The 19,107-nt window shown below is 40.8% G+C and overlaps 1 protein-coding gene across 1 annotated transcript in view; it reads right to left on the bottom strand.

Annotated features, from left to right (window-relative positions):
- Positions 1-19,107, bottom strand: part of GLRB (glycine receptor beta) — a 437,385-nt gene that overhangs the window by 89,959 nt on the left and 328,319 nt on the right. Inside the window, exon 7 of the mRNA XM_053703772.1 lies at positions 15,474-15,614. Within this exon, the coding sequence (XP_053559747.1) occupies positions 15,474-15,614 (141 nt within the window). The remainder of the gene's footprint in view (positions 1-15,473; positions 15,615-19,107) is intronic.

Below are 19,107 nucleotides of genomic sequence, written 5' to 3'. Positions count from 1 at the left end.
ATCGGAATTCGAGGGACGCCATCTTGGATGACGTCATTTAAAGGAACCTTTATTCGTCGTTAGTCCGTCGGTGAGGAAGGATGGCTCCGCATCGGCTGCTTCAAGATGGACCCGCTCCGCTCCGGATGGAAGAAGATAGAAGATGCCGCCTGGATGAAGACTTTGGACCCTCTGGAGGACCTCTTCTTGCCGGATAGGATGAAGACTTCGGACCCTCTTCTAGACGTATCTGTGATACCCGGCTGGGTGAATACAAGGTAGGGAGATCTTCAGGGGCTTAGTGCTAGTTTTTTTAAGGGGGGTTTGGGTGGGTTAGATTAGGGGTATGTGGGTGGTGGGTTGTAATGTTGGGGGGGTATTGTATGTTTTTTTTTAAGGCAAAAGAGTTGATTTCTTTGGGGCATGCCCCGCAAAAGGCCCTTTTAAGGGCTGGTAAGGTAATAGAGCTGTTAACTTTTTATTTTAGAATAGGGTAGGGCATTTTTTTTATTTTGGGGGGCTTTGTTATTTTTTTAGGGGGCTTAGAGTAGGTGTAATTAGTTTAAAATTCTTGTAATCTTTTTTTACTTTTTGTAATTTAGTGTTTGTTTTTTTGTAATTTAAATTTAGTTTAGTTGATTTAATTGTAGGTAATTGTAGGTAGTTTATTTAATTAATTTATTGATAGTGTAGTGTTAGGTTTAATTGTAACTTAGGTTAGGATTTATTTTACAGGTAATTTTGTAATTATTTTAACTAGGTAGCTATTAAATAGTTAATAACTATTTAATAGCTATTGTACCTAGTTAAAATAAATACAAAGTTGCCTGTAAAATAAATATAAATCCTAAAATAGCTACAATATAATTTTTCGTTATATTGTAGCTATATTAGGGTTTATTTTACTGGTAAGTATTTAGCTTTAAATAGGATTAATTTATTTAATAAGAAATAATTTATTTTGTTAGATTTAAATTATATTTAATTTAGGGGGGTGTTAGGGTTAGGATTAGACTTAGCTTTAGGGGTTAATACATTTATTATAGTAGCGGTGAGGTCCGGTCGGCAGATTAGGGTTAATACTTGAAGTTAGGTGTCGGCGATGTTAGTGAGGGCAGTTTAGGGGTTAATAAAATTTATTATAGGGTTTGCGAGGCGGGAGTGAGGCGATTTAGGAGTTAATACATTTATTATAGTGGCGGTGAGGTCCGGTAAGCAGATTAGGGGTTAATAAGTGTAGGTAAGGTTGGGGGGGCAGATTAGGGGTTAATAAATATTATGTAGGTGTCAGCGGTGTTAGGGGCAGCAGATTAGGGGTACATAGGGATAATGTAGGTGGCGGCGGTGTCCGGTCGGCAGATTAGGGGTTAAAATTTTTTATTAGAGTGGCAACGATGTGGGGGGGGGGCCTCGGTTTAGGGGTACATAGGTAGTTTATGGGTGTTAGTGTACTTTAGAGCACAGTAGTTAAGAGCTTTATAAACCGCCCATAAAGCTCTTAACTCCTGACTTTTTTCTGCGGCTAGAGTTTTGTCGTTAGAGTTCTAACGCTCACTTTAGCCAAGACTCTAAATACCAGCGTTAGAAAGATCCCATTGAGAAGATAGGATAAGCAATTGGCGTAAGGGGATCTGCGGTATGGAAAAGTCGCAGCTGGAAAGTGAGCGTTAGACCCTTTCCTGATTGACTCTAAATACCAGCGGGCGGTAAAAAGCAGCGTTAGGAGCCCTTAACACTGGTTTTGACGGCTACCGCAGAACTCTAAATCTAGGCGATAGTATCTAGCTTAGGGTTTATTTTTATTTTACAGGCAACTTTGTATTTATTTTAACTAGGTAGAATAGTTATTAAATAGTTATTAACTATTTAATAGCTACCTAGCTAAAATAAATACAAATTTACCTGTAAAATAAAACCTAACCTAAATTACAATTACACCTAACACTACACTATAATTAAATAAATTAACTAAATTAAATTAATTACAATTAAATAAAAAAAACTAAAGTACAAAAACAAAGCAAAACACTAAATTACAGGAAATAATAAAATAATTACAAGTTTTTAAACTAATTACACTTTATCTAATCCCACTAATAAAATAAAAAAGCCTCCCAGAATAAAAAAAAAGCCCTACCCTATACTAAATTACAAATAGCCCTTAAAAGGGCTTTTTGCGCTGCATTGCCCCAAAGTAATCAGCTCTTTTACCTGTAAAAAAAAAGTTCAATACCCCCCCAACATTAAAATCCACCACCCACACACCCAACCCTTCTCTAAAACCCAACCAATGCCACCTTAATAAAACCTTACACTAACCCCTTGAAGATCACCCTACCTTGAGAAGTCTTCACCCAAGCGGGCCGAAGTCCTTTAACGAAGCCGGGCGAAGTGGTCCTCCAGACGGCAGAAGTCTTCATCCAAGCCGGGAAGAAGAGGTCCTCCAGACAGGCAGAAGTCTTCATCCAGACGGCATCTTCTATCTTCATCCATCCAGCGCGGAATTCTATCAGCCAATCGGAATTCAAGGGACGCCATCTTGGATGACGTCATTTAAAGGAACGGTCATTGTTCCAGTCGCATTCGATGGAAGAGGATGCTCCGCGTCGGCTGTCTTGAAGATGGATCCGCTCCGCGCCGGATGGATGAAGATAGAAGATGCCGTCTGGAGGACCACTTCGCCCGGCTTCGTTGAGGACTTCGGCCCGGTTGGGTGAAGACTTCTCAAGGTAGGGTGATCTTCAAGGGGTTAGTGTTAGGTCTTTTTAAGGGGGGATTGGGTGGGTTTTAGAGTAGGGTTGGGTGTGTGGGTGGTGGGTGGTGGGTTTTAATGTTGGGAAGGGGTATTGTACTTTTTTTTTTTACGGGTAAAAGAGCTGATTACTTTGGGGCAATGCCCTGCAAAAAGCCCATTGAAGGGCTATTTGTAATTTAGTATAGGGTAGGGCTTTTTTTTATTTTGGGGGGCTTTTTTATTTTATTAGTGGGATTAGATTAGGTGTAATTAGTTTAAAAACTTGTAATTATTTTATTATTTTCTGTAATTTAGTGGTTTTTTTTGTACTTTAGTTTTTTTTTATTTAATTGTAATTAATTTAATTTAGTTAATTTATTTAATTATAGTGTAGTGTTAGGTGTAATTGTAATTTAGGTTAGGTTTTATTTTACAGGTAAATTTGTATTTATTTTAGCTAGGTAGCTATTAAATAGTTAATAACTATTTAATAAATATTCTACCTAGTTAAAATAAATACAAAGTTGCCTGTAAAATAAAAATAAACCCTAAGCTAGATACAATGTAACTATTATTTATATTGTAGCTATCTTAGGGTTTATTGTATAGGTAAGTATTTAGTTTTAAATAGGAATAATTTATTTAATTGTAGTTATTTTATTTCGATTTATTTAAATAACATTTAAGTTAGGGGGGTGTTAGGGTTAGACTTAGGTTTAGGGGTTAATACATTTAATATAGTGGCGGCGACGTTGGGGGGCGATTAGGGGGTTAATAAATGTAGGTAGGTGTCTGCGATGTTAGGGACGGCAGATTAGGGGTTAATAATATTTAACTAGTGTTTGCGAGGCGTGAGTGTGGTGGTTTAGGGGTTAATACATTTATTAAAATGGCGGCGATGTCCGGTTCAGCAAATTAGGGGTTAAAATTTTTATTATAGTGTTTGCGATGTGGGAGGGCCTTGGTTTAGGGGTTAATAGGTAGTTTATGGGTGTTAGTGTACTTTTTAGCACTTTAGTTAAGAGTTTTATACTACGGCATTAGCCCATAAAACTCTTAACCACTGACTTTAAAATGCGGTAGGAGTTTTGACAGGAGAGGGTGTACCGCTCATTTTTATGAAGACTCGTAATACCGGCGTTAGGAAAATCCCATTGAAAAGATAGGATACGCAATTGACGTAAATGGATTTGCGGTATTTTCGAGTAGCGAAAAAAAAGTGAGCGGTACACCTGTACCTGCAAGACTCATAATACCAGTGGGCGTTAAAAAGCAGCGTTGGGACCTCTCAACGCTGCTTTTTTTCCCTAACGCAAGACTCGCAATCCAGGCGTAGGTTTTTTATATACCTTTAAAATTGATTGCCCTATCTGAATCATGAAAGTTTCATTTTGGCTTTACTATCCATGTAAGCCAATAAAGAAACAAATATTTTAATCAACATATTTTACCTTAAGCAGGCAAACTTATTTGGACTGAGTTGCAAAATTAAAATATTGGCAAGGCTGAAGTTAATAAGGGATAGCTTTACTCACAAAAACATAAATTATGCTTACCTGATAATTTAATTTCCATCGAGGGGAGGAGAGTCTACGGCTTCATTCATTACTGTTGGGAATTAAGAACCTGGTCACCAGGAGGAGGCAAAGACACCCCAGCCAAAGGCTTAAATACCTCCCCCATCCCCCAGTCATTCTGCCGAGGAAACAAGGAACAGTAGGAGAAATATCAGGGTATAAATGGTGCCAGAAGATTAATTAGATTTAGGTCCGCCCATCGGAGATACGGGCGGGAGCCATAGACTCTCCTCCCCTCGGTGGAAATTAAATTATCAGGTAAGCATAATTTATGTTTTACATCTAAAGGGGAGGAGAGTCCACGGCTTCATTCATTACTGTTGGGAACATATACCCAAGCTCTAGAGGACACTGAATGAAACCGGGAGGATAAAAGGCGGACCCTAATCTGAGGGCACCACAGCCTGCAAAACCTTTCTCCCAAAAACAGCTTCTGCAGAAGCAAAAACGTCAAACTTGTAAAACTTTGTAAAAGTGTGTAAGGAGGACCAGGTAGCCTCCTTACAAATTTGCTCCATAGAGGCCTCATTCTTGAAGGCCCAAGACAAAGCCACAGCTCTAGTTGAATGAGCCGTGATCCTCTGAGGAGGCTTATGTCCTGCTGTCTCATAGGCCAAGCGAATCAAGCTCCTCAACCAAAAGGACAAAGAAGTAGAAGAGGCCCTCTGACCCTTGTGCTTCCCTGAATACACCACAAAAAGAGATGTAGACTGTCTGAAATCCTTCGTAGCCTGAAGATAGAACTTTAAGGCACGAACCACAATGCAATACCCTAAGGACTAAGTTTAAGCTCCATGGAGGAGCAGACTGTCTAAAGACAGGCCTGATTCTAGACAGAGCCTGAACAAAAGATTGAATGTCAGGGAGCTCAGCGAGCCTCCTATGCAACAAGACGGATAATGCAAAAATCTGTCCCTTTAAGGAACTGGTATCAAGACCCTTCTCCAAACCGTCTTGGAGAAAGGACAGACTGCTGGATACCTTCACTTTGTGTCAAGGATATCCATGCTTCTCACATCAGGACAAGTGAGTCCTCCACACCTTATGGTAGATGCGATGAGTGACTGGCTTCCTTGCCTGAACTAGAGTATCAATCACACTTTCAAAAAAGTCTCTCTTGGCCAAGACTACCAAGACTAGGCATTGAATCTCCACGCAGTCAGCCTCAGAGATTTTAGATTCCGATGTTGAAAAGGGCCCTGTTCCAGCAGAACTCTGCGACAGGGTAACCTCTACGGTGGAGAGGATGACATCCCTACCAGATCCGCAAACCACATCCTTCACGGCCATGATGGAGCAATCAGAATGGCCGAAGCTTGCTACTGTTTGATGAGTGCCACTACACGAGGTAGAAGTGGTAACGGTGGAAAAATGTAAGCTAGGCTGAACCCCCAAGGTACCGCTAAGGCATCTATAAGCTCTGCCTGGTGATCCCTGGACCTCGACCCGTATCGGGGTAGTTTGCAATTGAGTCTGAATGCTATGAGATCTATCTCTGGCGGGACTACACCCACTCCAAGATCCGAGACACCTCCCTCATTGCTAGGGAGCTCCTCGTACCCCCCTGATGGCTGATGTAAGCCACCAAGGTAATGTTTTTTGTCTGGAATCTGATGAAGCTGAACGAGCCCCGAGGAGGCCATGCCTTCAGAGCATTGTAGATTGCTCGGAGTTCCAGAATATTTATCGGAAGGAGAGACTCCTCCCGGGACCATTTTCCTTGTGCCATCCTGGCACCCCAAACAGTTCCCCATCCTGCCAGACTGGCGTCCATGGTCACAATCTCCCAGGACAGTCTCAAGAAGGATGTCCCCATGGACAGTTGCTCCTGACAGATACAACAAGAGAGGGAGATCCGAGGCCAAGCACCCATGGATATCTGCTGTGATAGATCTGAATAATCACCGTTCCAATGTCTCAACATGCACAATTGAAGAGGTCTGAGATGGAACCTGGTGAATGGGATGACGTCTATGCTTGAAACCATGAGTCCGATCACCTCCATACACTGAGCCACCAAGGGGCTTGAGGAGGACTGAAGGGCAAGACAGGTGGATGCGATCTTCCTGCGTTGATTGTCTGTGAGAAGTATTTTCATGGACATAGAGTCTATTATCATGCCCAGGAACTCTGCCCTGTTGCTGGGAACCAGGGAACTCTTTCCTGAGTTGATCTTCCAACCATGAGAGCAAAAGAAGACGAGCTCTCGAATGATCCTCTGCGAGACTGAGCGACCGCGCCTGGACTAGGATGTCATCCAGATAAGGCGCCACAGCAATGCCTCTGGATCTGGCCACTGCTAGTAGCGCCCCCAGAACCTTCGTTAAGACTCTCAGGGCCATTGCCAGACCAAAAGGAAGGGCCACAAACTGGAAGTGTTGATCCAGAAACGCAAATCTTAGGAACTTGAAGTGGTCCCTGTGAATTGGCACATGAAGGTAAGCGTCCTTCAAGGCTATAGTCGTCATGAACAGTTCCTCTTGAACTAGGGGCAGGATAGATCAGATCATTTCCATTTTGAACGATGGAACACTCAAAAACTTGTTTAAACACTTTAGGTCCAGAATCGGGCAAAACGTGCCCTCCTCCTTTGGAACCACAAAAAGATTGGAATAGTACCCTAGAACCTGTTCTCCTTGGGGTACTGGTACGATAACGCCAAGAGAGGCGATATCTCTCACATACTCTGAACCCTATCCTGTATCCCTGGGTGACCACTTCCAGAACCCAATGGTCCTGAACATCCTGCAACTAGGCTTCTGAGAAGAGAGATAATCTGCCCCTACTTGGTCCGGGCTTCTAGCTCTGCTTAGACTTGTTCCAAGATTGGTATTCTTAGTTGAAAGCTTAACCTAGGAGATTCATATGCTAATTTCTTAGATCTTGAAGGCCACCTCTTTTCAGAATGCATTTTAACAGTTTTTCACCACTAGAGGGTGTTAGTTCATGTGTTTCATATAGATAACACTGTGCTCATGCACGTGAAGTTATCTGGGAGCAGGCACTGATTGGCTAAACTGCAAGTCTGTCAAAATAAATGAAATAAAGGGGCAGTTTGCAGAGGCTTAGATACAAGATAATCACAGAGGTTAAACCTATATTAATATAACTGTGTTGGTTATGCAAAACTGGGGAATGGGTAATAAAGGGATTATCTATCTTTTAAAACAATAAAAATTCTGGTGTAGACTCTCCCTTTAATCTTATTCTGTATCTCGTTGATGGAAGTCTCCCCCTCGACCATTTCACACAGGGATTCCCACCAATATGTCGCAACTCCAGCAACAGCAGCAACTGCCGCTGCTGGCTTAAAAACAAACCCCATGTGCTGAAACATCTTTCTTACCATGTTTTACAGCTTTTTATCCTTGGGCTCTTTAAATGACAAACTATCCTCGAGGGGAATAGTTGTCCGCTTCGCAAGCGTAGAGATAGCACCATCTACCATAGGGACGGTACCCCACAGCTCCAGCTGAGAGTCCGGAATGGGGAACAGCTTCTTAAAGGAAGAAGAAGGTGAAAAGGAATAACCTAATCGCTCCCATTCATTCTTAATAATATTAGCCATCTTAACGGGAACCGGGAAAGTCTGAGATACTAACCTGTCCTCGTATACCTTATCTAGTTAAGAGTTGAAGGTTCCCCCGGAATCTTAGGCTCCGGAACCTCCAGAGTAGCAAGCACCTGCCTCAGAAAAAAGTGCAAATTCTCCATGTTAAACCTAAAATCAGGCTCCTCCACAGCCGGAGGTTTAGATGACACGGACTCCGACCCAGAAGGGGTCTCCTCCGAAGAGTCGGAGTGGGCCTTGTCATAGTATAATGCCTCTGGGATTTCCATCGGCGTAGAAAACCCCGCCATGATGCACCCTAATCTTGCACTTAGCAGAATGTAGTAAGGCATGGATCACTTTTGAAACCGCCGATTCCAGTTGGTCCGCAAAGTCTGACGGCCAACAAATCTCTCCCGAAGGAGTAATGGTTGGACCCCGGGGCGCTGCATTTGCAAATGGAGATGAATGCAGGGAACGCACCTCACGGGATGAGGCTCAGTAGTACTAGACATCCGTTTACATTTAGATGTTGTAACTTTATTAAGGCATGTGGAACATAGTTGAGCAGGCTGATGTACCAGAACCTCCTCACAATAAACACAGGAATGAGACTTTGTTAAAGAGGGAGAACCATCTAACACGTCAGAGTCCTCCATAGCTTGCACTTTTATTAAGGACTAGCTTAACTTATAAATCGGCACCTTTATACCTCCAATGGCCGGGGCACTCACCACCTTCTAGGACCTGGACTACAAAAACCGTTTTGTCTCCTGCGCCGCTGATCAATAGAAGAAGAGAGATAGGCACACCCGGTCACATGGAATGCCTAGCAGGACCGCCCCTGCAATAAGGAGAAAACGCACCAAAAAGGACAGCACAATACTCCCGCCAGTAACCTGAAAGTTCCACACATTGCCAGAGCCTCATCTCGCACATAACGCGGAAATGACACGATAAACAATATCATGTATAAATTCCCCCTGTTCAATAATCCCCTTTCCAGGAATATTAACCCTTGATTCTTTAAAGATAAAAGGCATCACACTGTGACCCTGTCTTCTGTGTTATCATTATGAATAAAAAATCAAACAATCTTACAAGAATCTATGTCGTGCAACCGGAACACGGCCCTTCAAGTGTGACAGGTTATTAGCCTCACTCCTGACATGGACTTGAGTGCAGAAAGCAGGCAGCGAAACTCGCCAATGCTGATTGCTTGTGGAGCTGTTAATATGAATAGAGATGGTTTCACAGAAAGACTCTCCCTGCATCTCCGGACTCTAACTTTCGCCCAGGCCAGGCTCTCACTGAGAGGCTGACAGGACAACTTAAAACTCCAGTCCCAATGCGAAGAGTACTATCCTCCATAAGAAAGGCGCACTATAATGCAGTACTATTCAAACAGGCTGGATTGGTCAGAGCCTACCAGCTGGCTCATATAGGATCAAACGAACCCTGGGCTCTGAGATTGTAGGAAGAAATAGAGGGGATGGGAAGGACACTCCAGTAGTGCAGATGGTCACTTATAAATGAACAGTAATCCCAATACAACACCCCCACTGAGATGTTATACTCACATACAATGAGCACTATAATGCAGTGCAAGTTGAACAGGCTGGTAGATCTGAGCCCACCAGCTGGCTCACTCCAGTAAACATGATCCAAAATGTTGATAGAAAATAGTCCACAGAAGGATTAAATTCCTCAAAAAAGCTCACAAATCTTAAAAGTTATCCCTGGATATGGGATATAATTTATTAAAAACGAATTAAAATAAATACAGTGATCACTGCCTGAGGAAAGGGTGCCAGCAGCACCTTGAAACACGTAGTAGTATTTATTTTAATTTGTTTTTAATAAATTATATCCCATATCCAGGGATAATACCTTTTAAGATTTGTGAGCTTTGAAAGAATGCTTTTACCAATATTCTACATTTACAAACACATTAAATGGCCGCAGAGTTTTTAGAAATTGCTGCCCTTTAGTTCTCTAGACACGTGCATCTACCTAGGTATGCTTTTAGACTTAGAATACACTCACCTAGATTTAGAGTTTGGCGTTAGCCGTCAAAAGCAGCGTTAAGGGGTCCTAATGCTGCTTTTTAACGCCTGCTGGTATTTAGAGTCAGGCAGGAAAGGGTCTACCGCTCACTTTCTTTCCACGACTCGAGGCTACCGCAGATCCCCTTACGTCAATTGCGTATCCTATCTTTTCTATGGGATTTGCCTAACACTGGTATTACGAGTCTTGGAAGAAGTGAGCGGTACAGCCTCTACCGCCAAGACTCCTACCGCATAAAAAAGTCAGTAGTTAAGAGCTTTATGGGCTAATGCCGGAATATAAAGCTCTTAACTACAGTGCTATAAAGTACACTAACACCCATAAACTACCTATGAACCCCTAAACCGAGGCCTCCCCACATCGCAAACACTAAAATAAAATTATTTAACCTAATTTGCCGACCAGACATCGCCGCCACCTACATTATACCTATGAACCCCTAATCTGCTGCCCCTAACATCGCCGACACCTAAATTATATTTATTACCCCCTAATCTTCTCCCCCCAATGTCGCCGCCACCTACCTACATTTATTAACCCCTAATATGCCGACCGGACATCGCCGCCACTATAATAAATGTATTAACCCCTAAACCGCCGCACTCCCGCCTCGCAAACACTATAATAATGTATATTAACCCCTAATCTGCTGTCCCTAACATCGCCGACACCTAACTACAATTACTAACCTCTAATCTGCCGCCCCCAACAACGCCGCTACTATATTAAATTTATTAACCCCTAAACCTAAGTCTAACCCTAACCCTAACAACCCCCTAAGTTTAAATTTAAATAAAACGAAATAAACCTACTATAATTAAATAAATTATTCCTATTTCAAACTAAATACTTACCTGTAAAATAAACCCTAATATAGCTACAATATAACTAATAGTTACATTGTAGCTATTTTAGGATTTATATTTATTTTACAGGCAACTTTGTATTTATTTTAACTAGGTACAATAGTTATTAAATAGTTATTAACTATTTAATAACTACCTAGCTAAAATAAATACAAATATACCTGTAAAATAAACCCTAACCTAAGTTACAATTACACCTAACACTACACTATAATTAAAATCATTAACTAAACTACCTACAATTAAATACAATTAAAATAACTAAATTACGAGAAAAAAAACACTAAATTACAGAAAATAAAAAAGAAATTACAAGTTACAAGTTTAAACTAATTACACCTAATCTAAGCCCCCTAATAAAATAAAAAGCCCCCCAAAATAATAAAAGTCCCTACCCTATCCTAAATTGCAAAGTAAAAGGGCTTTTTGCTGGGCATTGCCCCAAAGTAATCAGCTCTTTTACCTGTAAAGAAAAATACAATACCCCCCTCCAACACTAAAACCCACCACCCACATACCCCTGCTCTAACCCACCCAAACCCCCCTTAAAAAAAAACTAACACTAACCCCCTGAAGATCTCCCTACCGTGAGTCGTCTTCACTCAGCCGAGCCGAATTCTTCATCCAAGCGGGGCAGAAGAGGTCCTCCATCCGGTTGAAGTCTTCATCCAAGCGGGGCAGAAGAGGTCTTCCATCCGACTGAAGTCATCATCCAAGCAGCATCTTCGATCTTCATCCGTCCGGAGCGGCAGCATCCTGAAGACCTCCGTCGCGGAACATCCATCCTGGACGACGACTGAACGACGGTTCCTTTAAATGACGTCATCCAAGATGGTGTCCCTCGAATTCCAATTGGCTGATAGAATTCTATCAGCCAATCGGAATTAAGGTAGAAAAAATCTGATTGGCTGATTCAATCAGCCAATCAGATTGAAGTTCAATCCAATTGGCTGATCCAATCAGCCAATCAGATTGACCTCACATTCTATTGGCTGATTGGAACAGCCAATCCACTTGGACCTCTTCTGCCCCGCTTGGATGAAGAATTCGGCTTGGCTGAGTGAAGACGACTCAAGGTAGGGAGATCTTCAGGGGGTTAGAGTTAGGTTTTTTTAAGGGGGGTTTGGGTGGGTTAAAGTAGGGGTATGTGGGTGGTGGGTTTTAATGTTGGGGGGTATTGTATTTTTCTTTACAGGTAAAAGAGCTGATTACTTTTGGGCAATGCCCCGCAAAAAAAGCCCTTTTAAGGGCTGGAAAAAGAGCTGATTACTTTGTAATTTAGGATAGGGTAGGGACTTTTATTATTTTGGGGGGTTTTGTTATTTTATTAGGGGGCTTAGATTAGGTGTAATTAGTTTAAACTTTTTGTAATTTCTTTTTTATTTTCTGTAATTTAGTGTTTGTTTTTTTCCGTAATTAGTTTATTTAATTTAATTGTATTTAATTGTAGATAGTTTAGTTAATGATTTTAATTATAGTGTAGTGTTAGGTGTAATTGTAACTTAGGTTAGGGTTTATTTTACAAGTATATTTGTATTTATTTTAGCTAGGTAGTTATTAAATAGTTAATAACTATTTAATAACTATTGTACCTAGTTAAAATAAATACAAAGTTGCCTGTAAAATAAATATAAATCCTAAAATAGCTACAATGTAACTATTAGTTATATTGTAGCTATATTAGGGTTTATTTTATAGGTATTTAGTTTTAAATAGGAATAATTTATTTAATGATAGTAAATTTATTTAGTTTTATTTAAATTATATTTAACTTAGGGGGGTGTTAGGGTTAGACTTAGGTTTAGGGGTTTATAACTTTATTATAGTAGCGGCGACGTTGGGGGCGGGAAATTAGGGGTTAATAATTGTAGGTAGGTGGCGGCGATGTTAGGGAGGGCAGATTAGGGGTTAATACTATTTATTATAGTGTTTGCGAGGCGGGAGTGCGGCGGTTTAGGGGTTAATACATTTATTATAGTGGCGGCGATGTCCGGTCGGCAGATTAGGGGTTAATAAGTGTAGGTAGGTGGCGGCGACGTTGGGGGGGGTCAGATTAGGGGTTAATAAATATAATGTAGGTGTCGGCGATGTTAGGGGCAGCAGATTAGGGGTTCATAGGGATAATGTAGGTGGTGAAGATGTCCGGTCAGCAGATTAGGGGTTAATAACATTATGCAGGTGTCAGCGATAGCGGGGGCAGCAGATTAGGGGTTAATAAGTGTGTAAGGTTAGGATGTGCTTAGACTCGGGTTCATGTTAGGATGTTAGGTGTAGGCTTAGAAAGTGTTTCCCCATAGGAAACAATGGGGCTGCGTTAGGAGCTGAATTTTAGGAGCTGCTTTTTTGCAGGTGTTTTTTTTTTCAGCCAGCTCAGCCCCATTGTTTCCTATGGGGATATCGTGCACGAGCACGTTTTTCCAGCTTACTGCTACCGTAAGCAACGCTGGTATTGAGGGTTGAAGTGGCGCTAAATTATGCTCAACACTCACTTTTCAGAGCCTAACGCAGCCATTCAGATAACTCGTAACACCAGCGTTGTCTTAAGGGTGCGCTGGAAAAAAAGGAGCGTTAGCACCGCAGGTCTTTACCGACAAAACTCTAAATCTAGGCTAATGATAATAGAAGTAAATTGGAAACATTAACATTTCTGAATTATGAAAAACAAAATTGGGATTTTATGTCCCTTAAAAGGGATATGAAACCCAATTTTTTTCTTTCATGATTCGGATAAAGCATACAATTTTAAGCACATTTCTAATTTACTCCTATTATAAATTTTTCATTGTTCTCTTGGTATCTTTATTTGAAAGACCAAATTTAGGAGCCAGCCTACTTTTGGTTCAGCACCAGGGTAGCGCTTGCTTATTGGTTGCTACATTTAGCCACCAATCAGCAAGCACTACCCAGGTGCTCAACCAAAAATGGGCTGGCTCCCAAACTTACATTCCTGTTTTTCAAATAAATATACCAAGAGAACGAAGAAAAATTGATAATAGGCACGCAAATTAGAAAGTTGCTGTAAATTGCAAGCTCTATTTGAATCATGAAAGAAAAAAATTGGGTTTCATATCCATTTATGTAATAAACATGAAGACAAACAGTAAGAATTCATGTTCTAAACTCAAGGATTTCAGAATAAATTTCTTGCATCCTTAGACAGAGTAACATAAAAATCAGCATGCACTGGCATTGTACATATAGCAGGTAATGCACCTTTCTCACTAGAAAGATCAATGGGTCACTGCTCTACTATTTAATTTGACCTTTCAGAATTGTAAAACTCTTTTCTGGTGTGAAAAAGCTGCATGCTGATAAAAATCAATAGCTAGGCTTATATGACTTTGTGCAAACCTTATATAGCGCTGTTTGACCAATGTTATTCGCTGTGTGTGTAAAAGCTAAAGCAGAATAAAACACTGTTTAGGTTTGAAGCTGGTTTGAATTTTTTAAATTTAAATGTATAAATCAGAAATTTGAGAACACAATTAGTCATTTGTTTCCTAGAATTAAAATATTTACAGTCTACTTCAATATCATTTTTCAAAGTTTTATTTTATAATGGGGGGGGTGGGGTAGATAGATATATTTGTTTAAACTTTTCTTGAAATGTAATGGCTGCCATTTTGTAAAAAGTTTAAGCCCTTGCTTTGTACGCTGAATCTCAGAGCAGCAAGAGACATTAAAGGTATAGTTTTCATTGTTGTTAAAATGTGTTACAGTTTTTCCCATAAAATGGATGTTCCTGTAAAAATGAGAAATGTTATTGACTAGTCAAATCAAAAGCAGCCATTGCTTTGTTTCTGTTTTTTGGAACCTAAAAGTAGTCTGCAGATGGGATGTATTTACCTAGGTACTAATGAATTTAAAAAGGAAATTTAATGTAAGTAGTATATCCACCTACTAGGTTTATAAGACAAAAAATCCAAGTAATAAATGCTATGTTCCTTTTCTTGTCTGTTGGATGCGATTATTGATGTACAGGGTTCCTTTAACAGAAAAAGTCTTACCAACAAATAAGGTGACAACGCAAAAGTTGCCTTTAAACAGCTGAAAGCACAACTGCTCCTGGTTCTTTTTACTCCCTTTATAAAGCACACTCTACTGACTTATAGCCGTATCAGCCCCGGACTGGCTATAGGCAAGTCCCCAGTCAATGCAGTGCAGATATGTTCATAATTCACTAAACATTCAACTATACTATAATTCAATTTGCAGCTATATTTGTTCATCTAAAACCTTCTGTAAAATGTGCAAAACCCCCCGTCACCATCTCTAGATGACAAGGATAAATGAGTTTTATTTGTATAAATATTCATATGAGTTTTTTTATGCATGTAATTACAACCAATGCCATTTAATTTATTCTATATTCACAATTAATGGTAACATTTTCAGTGTGGTGCCTTTGGATAAAAGAAGAATGATTTAAACTGGAAATATCAACTTTTAATATTTATGATTTGCATAAACATTTATTCTAAGAAAAGTTCTTTACAAATGTAAAAATGCTTATATGTTTAAGTTTGTGCTAGAAATGTTATATTTGTAACATGACCTTAACAAGATAAAAAGGACAACAACCAAAAAGAATAAAAATAAGCACAACAATAAAAATGTTGTTATCTTTTTACTGCAGATAAAATTATTTTTAAGAATTATATCGCTGTATCAAGGTTGTATCATTGAATAAAGGTACTCACCAGTGCCTTTGTAATATTTTGTACAGTTACCATATTCAATGTCTTCTGTCTTAATGTCAAACTGAGGCAATGCAATCTTTTCCATTTGAACAGGATCTCCTGACTGCCAAATGAACCGTAAATCATCGGTAGTATATCCAACTTTAAGACAAGTGAAAAATATATGTCAGTGAAAGATGAAATATCACGCAGTCTACCTACTGAATATGTTCAAACTACATTTTTAGATTCTGAAGATGAAATGCAAAATGAGTCAATACATTAAAAGGGACATGAAACCTAAAATTTTTCTTTCACGATTCTCATAGAAGGTGCAATTTTAAACAACTTTCAAATTTACTTTTATAATCTAATTGTTTCTTACTCTTGGTATCCTTTGTAAAAAAGCATTCCTAGGTAGGCTCAGGAGTTTCATGTTATTGGCTCATTGATGTGCATTGCTGTTTCTTCAAAAAAGGATACCAAGAAAAATAAGATAATAGAAGTAAATTGGAAAGTTTAAAAACAGAATTTATGCTTACCTGATAAATTACTTTCCAGTCCACGGCTTCATCCTTTACTTGTGGGATATTCTCATTCCCTACAGGAAGTGGCAAAGAGAGCACACAGCAGAGCTGTCCATATAGCTCCCCCTCTAGCTCCACCCCCAGTCATTCCACCAAAGGTTAGGAAGAAAAAGGAGAAACCATAGGGTGCAGTGGTGACTGTAGTTTAAACAAAAAAATTTTTTACCCGACTTAAATGCCAGGGCGGGCCATGGACTGGATACACCGCAAGAGAAAGTAATTTATCAGGTAAGCATGAATTCTGTTTTCTCTTGCAAGGTGTATCCAGTCCACGGCTTCATCCTTTACTTGTGGGATACCAATACCAAAGCTTTAGAATACGGATGAAGGGAGGGAACAAGACAGGTACCTTAAACAGAAGGCACAACTGCTTGCAAAACCCTTCTCCCAAAAAAAGCCTCCGAAGAAGCAAAAGTATCGAATTTGTAAAATTTGGCAAAAGTATGCAGTGAAGACCAAGTCTCTGCCTTACAAATCTGTTCAACAGAAGCCTCATTTTTGAAAGCCCATGTGGAAGCCACTGCTCTTGTAGAATGAGCAGTAATTATTTCAGGAGGCTGCTGGCCAGCAGTCTCATAGGCCAAACGGATGATGCTTTTCAGCCAAAAGGAAAGAGGTAGCAGTCGCTTTCTGACCTCTCCTCTTACCAGAACAGATAACAAACAAGGTAGATGTTTGTCTGAAATCCTTAGTTGCTTGTAAATAGAACTTTAAAGCACGAACTACATCAAGATTGTGTAACAGACGTTCCTTCTTCGAAGAAGGATTAGGACACAGAAAAGGAACAAATATTTCCTGGTTAATATTCTTGTTAGAAACAACTTTAGGAAGAAAACCAGACTTTGTACTCAAAACTACCTTATCTGCGTGGAACACCAGGTAAGGTGAATCACACTGTAAGGCAGATAATTCTGAAACTCTTCGAGCAGAAGAGATAGCTACCAAAAACAAAACTTTCCAAGATACCAACATAAATTCTATAGAATGTAAAGATTCAAACGGAACCCCTTGAAGAACTGAAAGAACTAGATTTAGACTCCATGGCGGAGCCACAGGTTTATAGACAGGCTTGATTCTGACTAAAGCCTGAGCAAACGCTTGAACGTCTGGTACCTCTGCCAGACGCTTGTGTAAAAGGATAGATAGAGCAGATATTTGTCCTTTTAAGGAACTAGCTGACAATCCTTTCTCCAATCCTTCTTGGAGAAAGGACAATATCCTGGGAATCCTAATCTTACTCCATGAGTAACCCTTGGATTCACACCAACAAAGATATTTCCTCCATATCTTATGGTAGATTTTCCTGGTGACAGGCTTTCTAGCCTGAATCAGAGTATCTATAACTGACTCAGAGAAACCACGCTTTGATAGAATTAAGCGTTCAATCGCCAAGTAGTCAAACGTAGAGAAACTAGATTTGGATGCTTGAACGGACCATGTATTAGAAGATCCTGCCTCATTGACAGTGTCCATGGCGGGACAGATGACATGTCCACTATGTCTGCATACCAAGTCCTGCGTGGCCACGCAGGCGCTATCAGAATCACCGAAGCCTTCTCCTGCTTGATTCTGGCGACCAGACGAGGAAGGAGAGGAAACGGTGGAAAAACATAAGCCAGATTGAAGGACCAAGGCGCTGCTAGAGCATCTATCAATACCGCCTTGGGGGCCGGGGACCTGGACCCGTAGAGAGGAAGTTTGGCGTTCTGACGGGACGCCATCAGATCCAATTCTGGAGTGCCCCATAGCCGAGTCAGCTGGGCAAATACCTCCGGGTGGAGTTCCCACTCCCCCGGGTCAAAAGTCTGACGACTTAGAAAATCCGCCTCCCAGTTGTCTACTCCTGGGATGTGAATTGCTGAGATATGGCAGGAGTGATCCTCCTCCCACCTGATTATTTTGGTTACTTCCGTCATCGCTAGGGAACTCTTTGTTCCCCCCTGATGATTGACGTAAGCTACAGTCGTGATGTTGTCCGACTGAAATCTGATGAATTTGGCCGCAGCTAGTTGAGGCCATGCCTGAAGAGCGTTGAATATCGCCCTCAGTTCCAGAATGTTTATCGGGAGAAGCGTTTCTTCCCGAGACCATAAGCCCTGAGCTTTCAGGGAGTCCCAGACCGCACCCCAGCCTAACAGACTGGCGTTGGTCATTACAATGACCCACTCTGGCCTGCGGAAATATATTCCCTGAGACAGGTGGTCCTGAGACAACCACCAGAGAAGAGAATCTCTGGTCTCCTGGTCCAACTGAATTTGAGGAGACAAATCTGCATAATCCCCATCCCACTGTTTGAGCATGCATAGTTGCAGTGGTCTGAGGTGTATCCGAACAAAAGGGACTATGTCCATTGCCGCTACCATTAATCCGATTGCCTCCATGCACTGAGCTACAGATGGCCGAGGAATGGAATGAAGAACTCGGCAAGTAGTTAAAAGTTTCAACTTTCTGACCTCCGTCAGAAATATTTTCATTTCTACTGAATCTATTAGTGTTCCTAGGAAGGGAACCCTTGTGAGTGGGGACACAGAACTCTTTTTGATGTTCACATTCCAACCGTGAGACCTCAGAAAGGCCAATACAATCTCCGTGTGAGCCTTGGCTCTGTGAAAGGACGGCGCCTGAATTAAGATGTCGTCCAAATAAGGCGCCACTGCTATGCCCCGCGGTCTTAGAACCGCCAGAAGGGACCCTAGCACCTTTGTGAAAATTCTGGGAGCAGTGGCTAAACAGAATGGAAGAGCCACAAACTGGTAATGCTTGTCTAGGAAAGCGAACCTGAGGAACTGATGATGATCTTTGTGGATAGGAATATGCAGGTACGCATCCTTTAGATCCACGGTAGTCATATATTAACCTTCCTGGATCATAGGTAAGATTGTCCAAATGGTCTCCATCTTGAATGATGGGACTCTGAGGAATCTGTTTAGAATTTTTAGATCCAGGATTGGTCTGAAAGTTCCTTCTTTTTTGGGAACCACAAACAGGTTTGAGTAAAAACCCCGACCTTGTTCTGCAATTGGAACTGGGTATATCACTCCCATCGTATGTAGATCTTCTACACAGCG

The sequence above is a fragment of the Bombina bombina genome, chromosome 2, assembly GCF_027579735.1.
Source record: "Bombina bombina isolate aBomBom1 chromosome 2, aBomBom1.pri, whole genome shotgun sequence".
Classification (NCBI taxonomy): Eukaryota; Metazoa; Chordata; class Amphibia; order Anura; family Bombinatoridae; genus Bombina; species Bombina bombina.
Note: the sequence above shows the minus strand (reverse complement) of the source record. Positions and strands in the feature narration are given on the sequence as shown.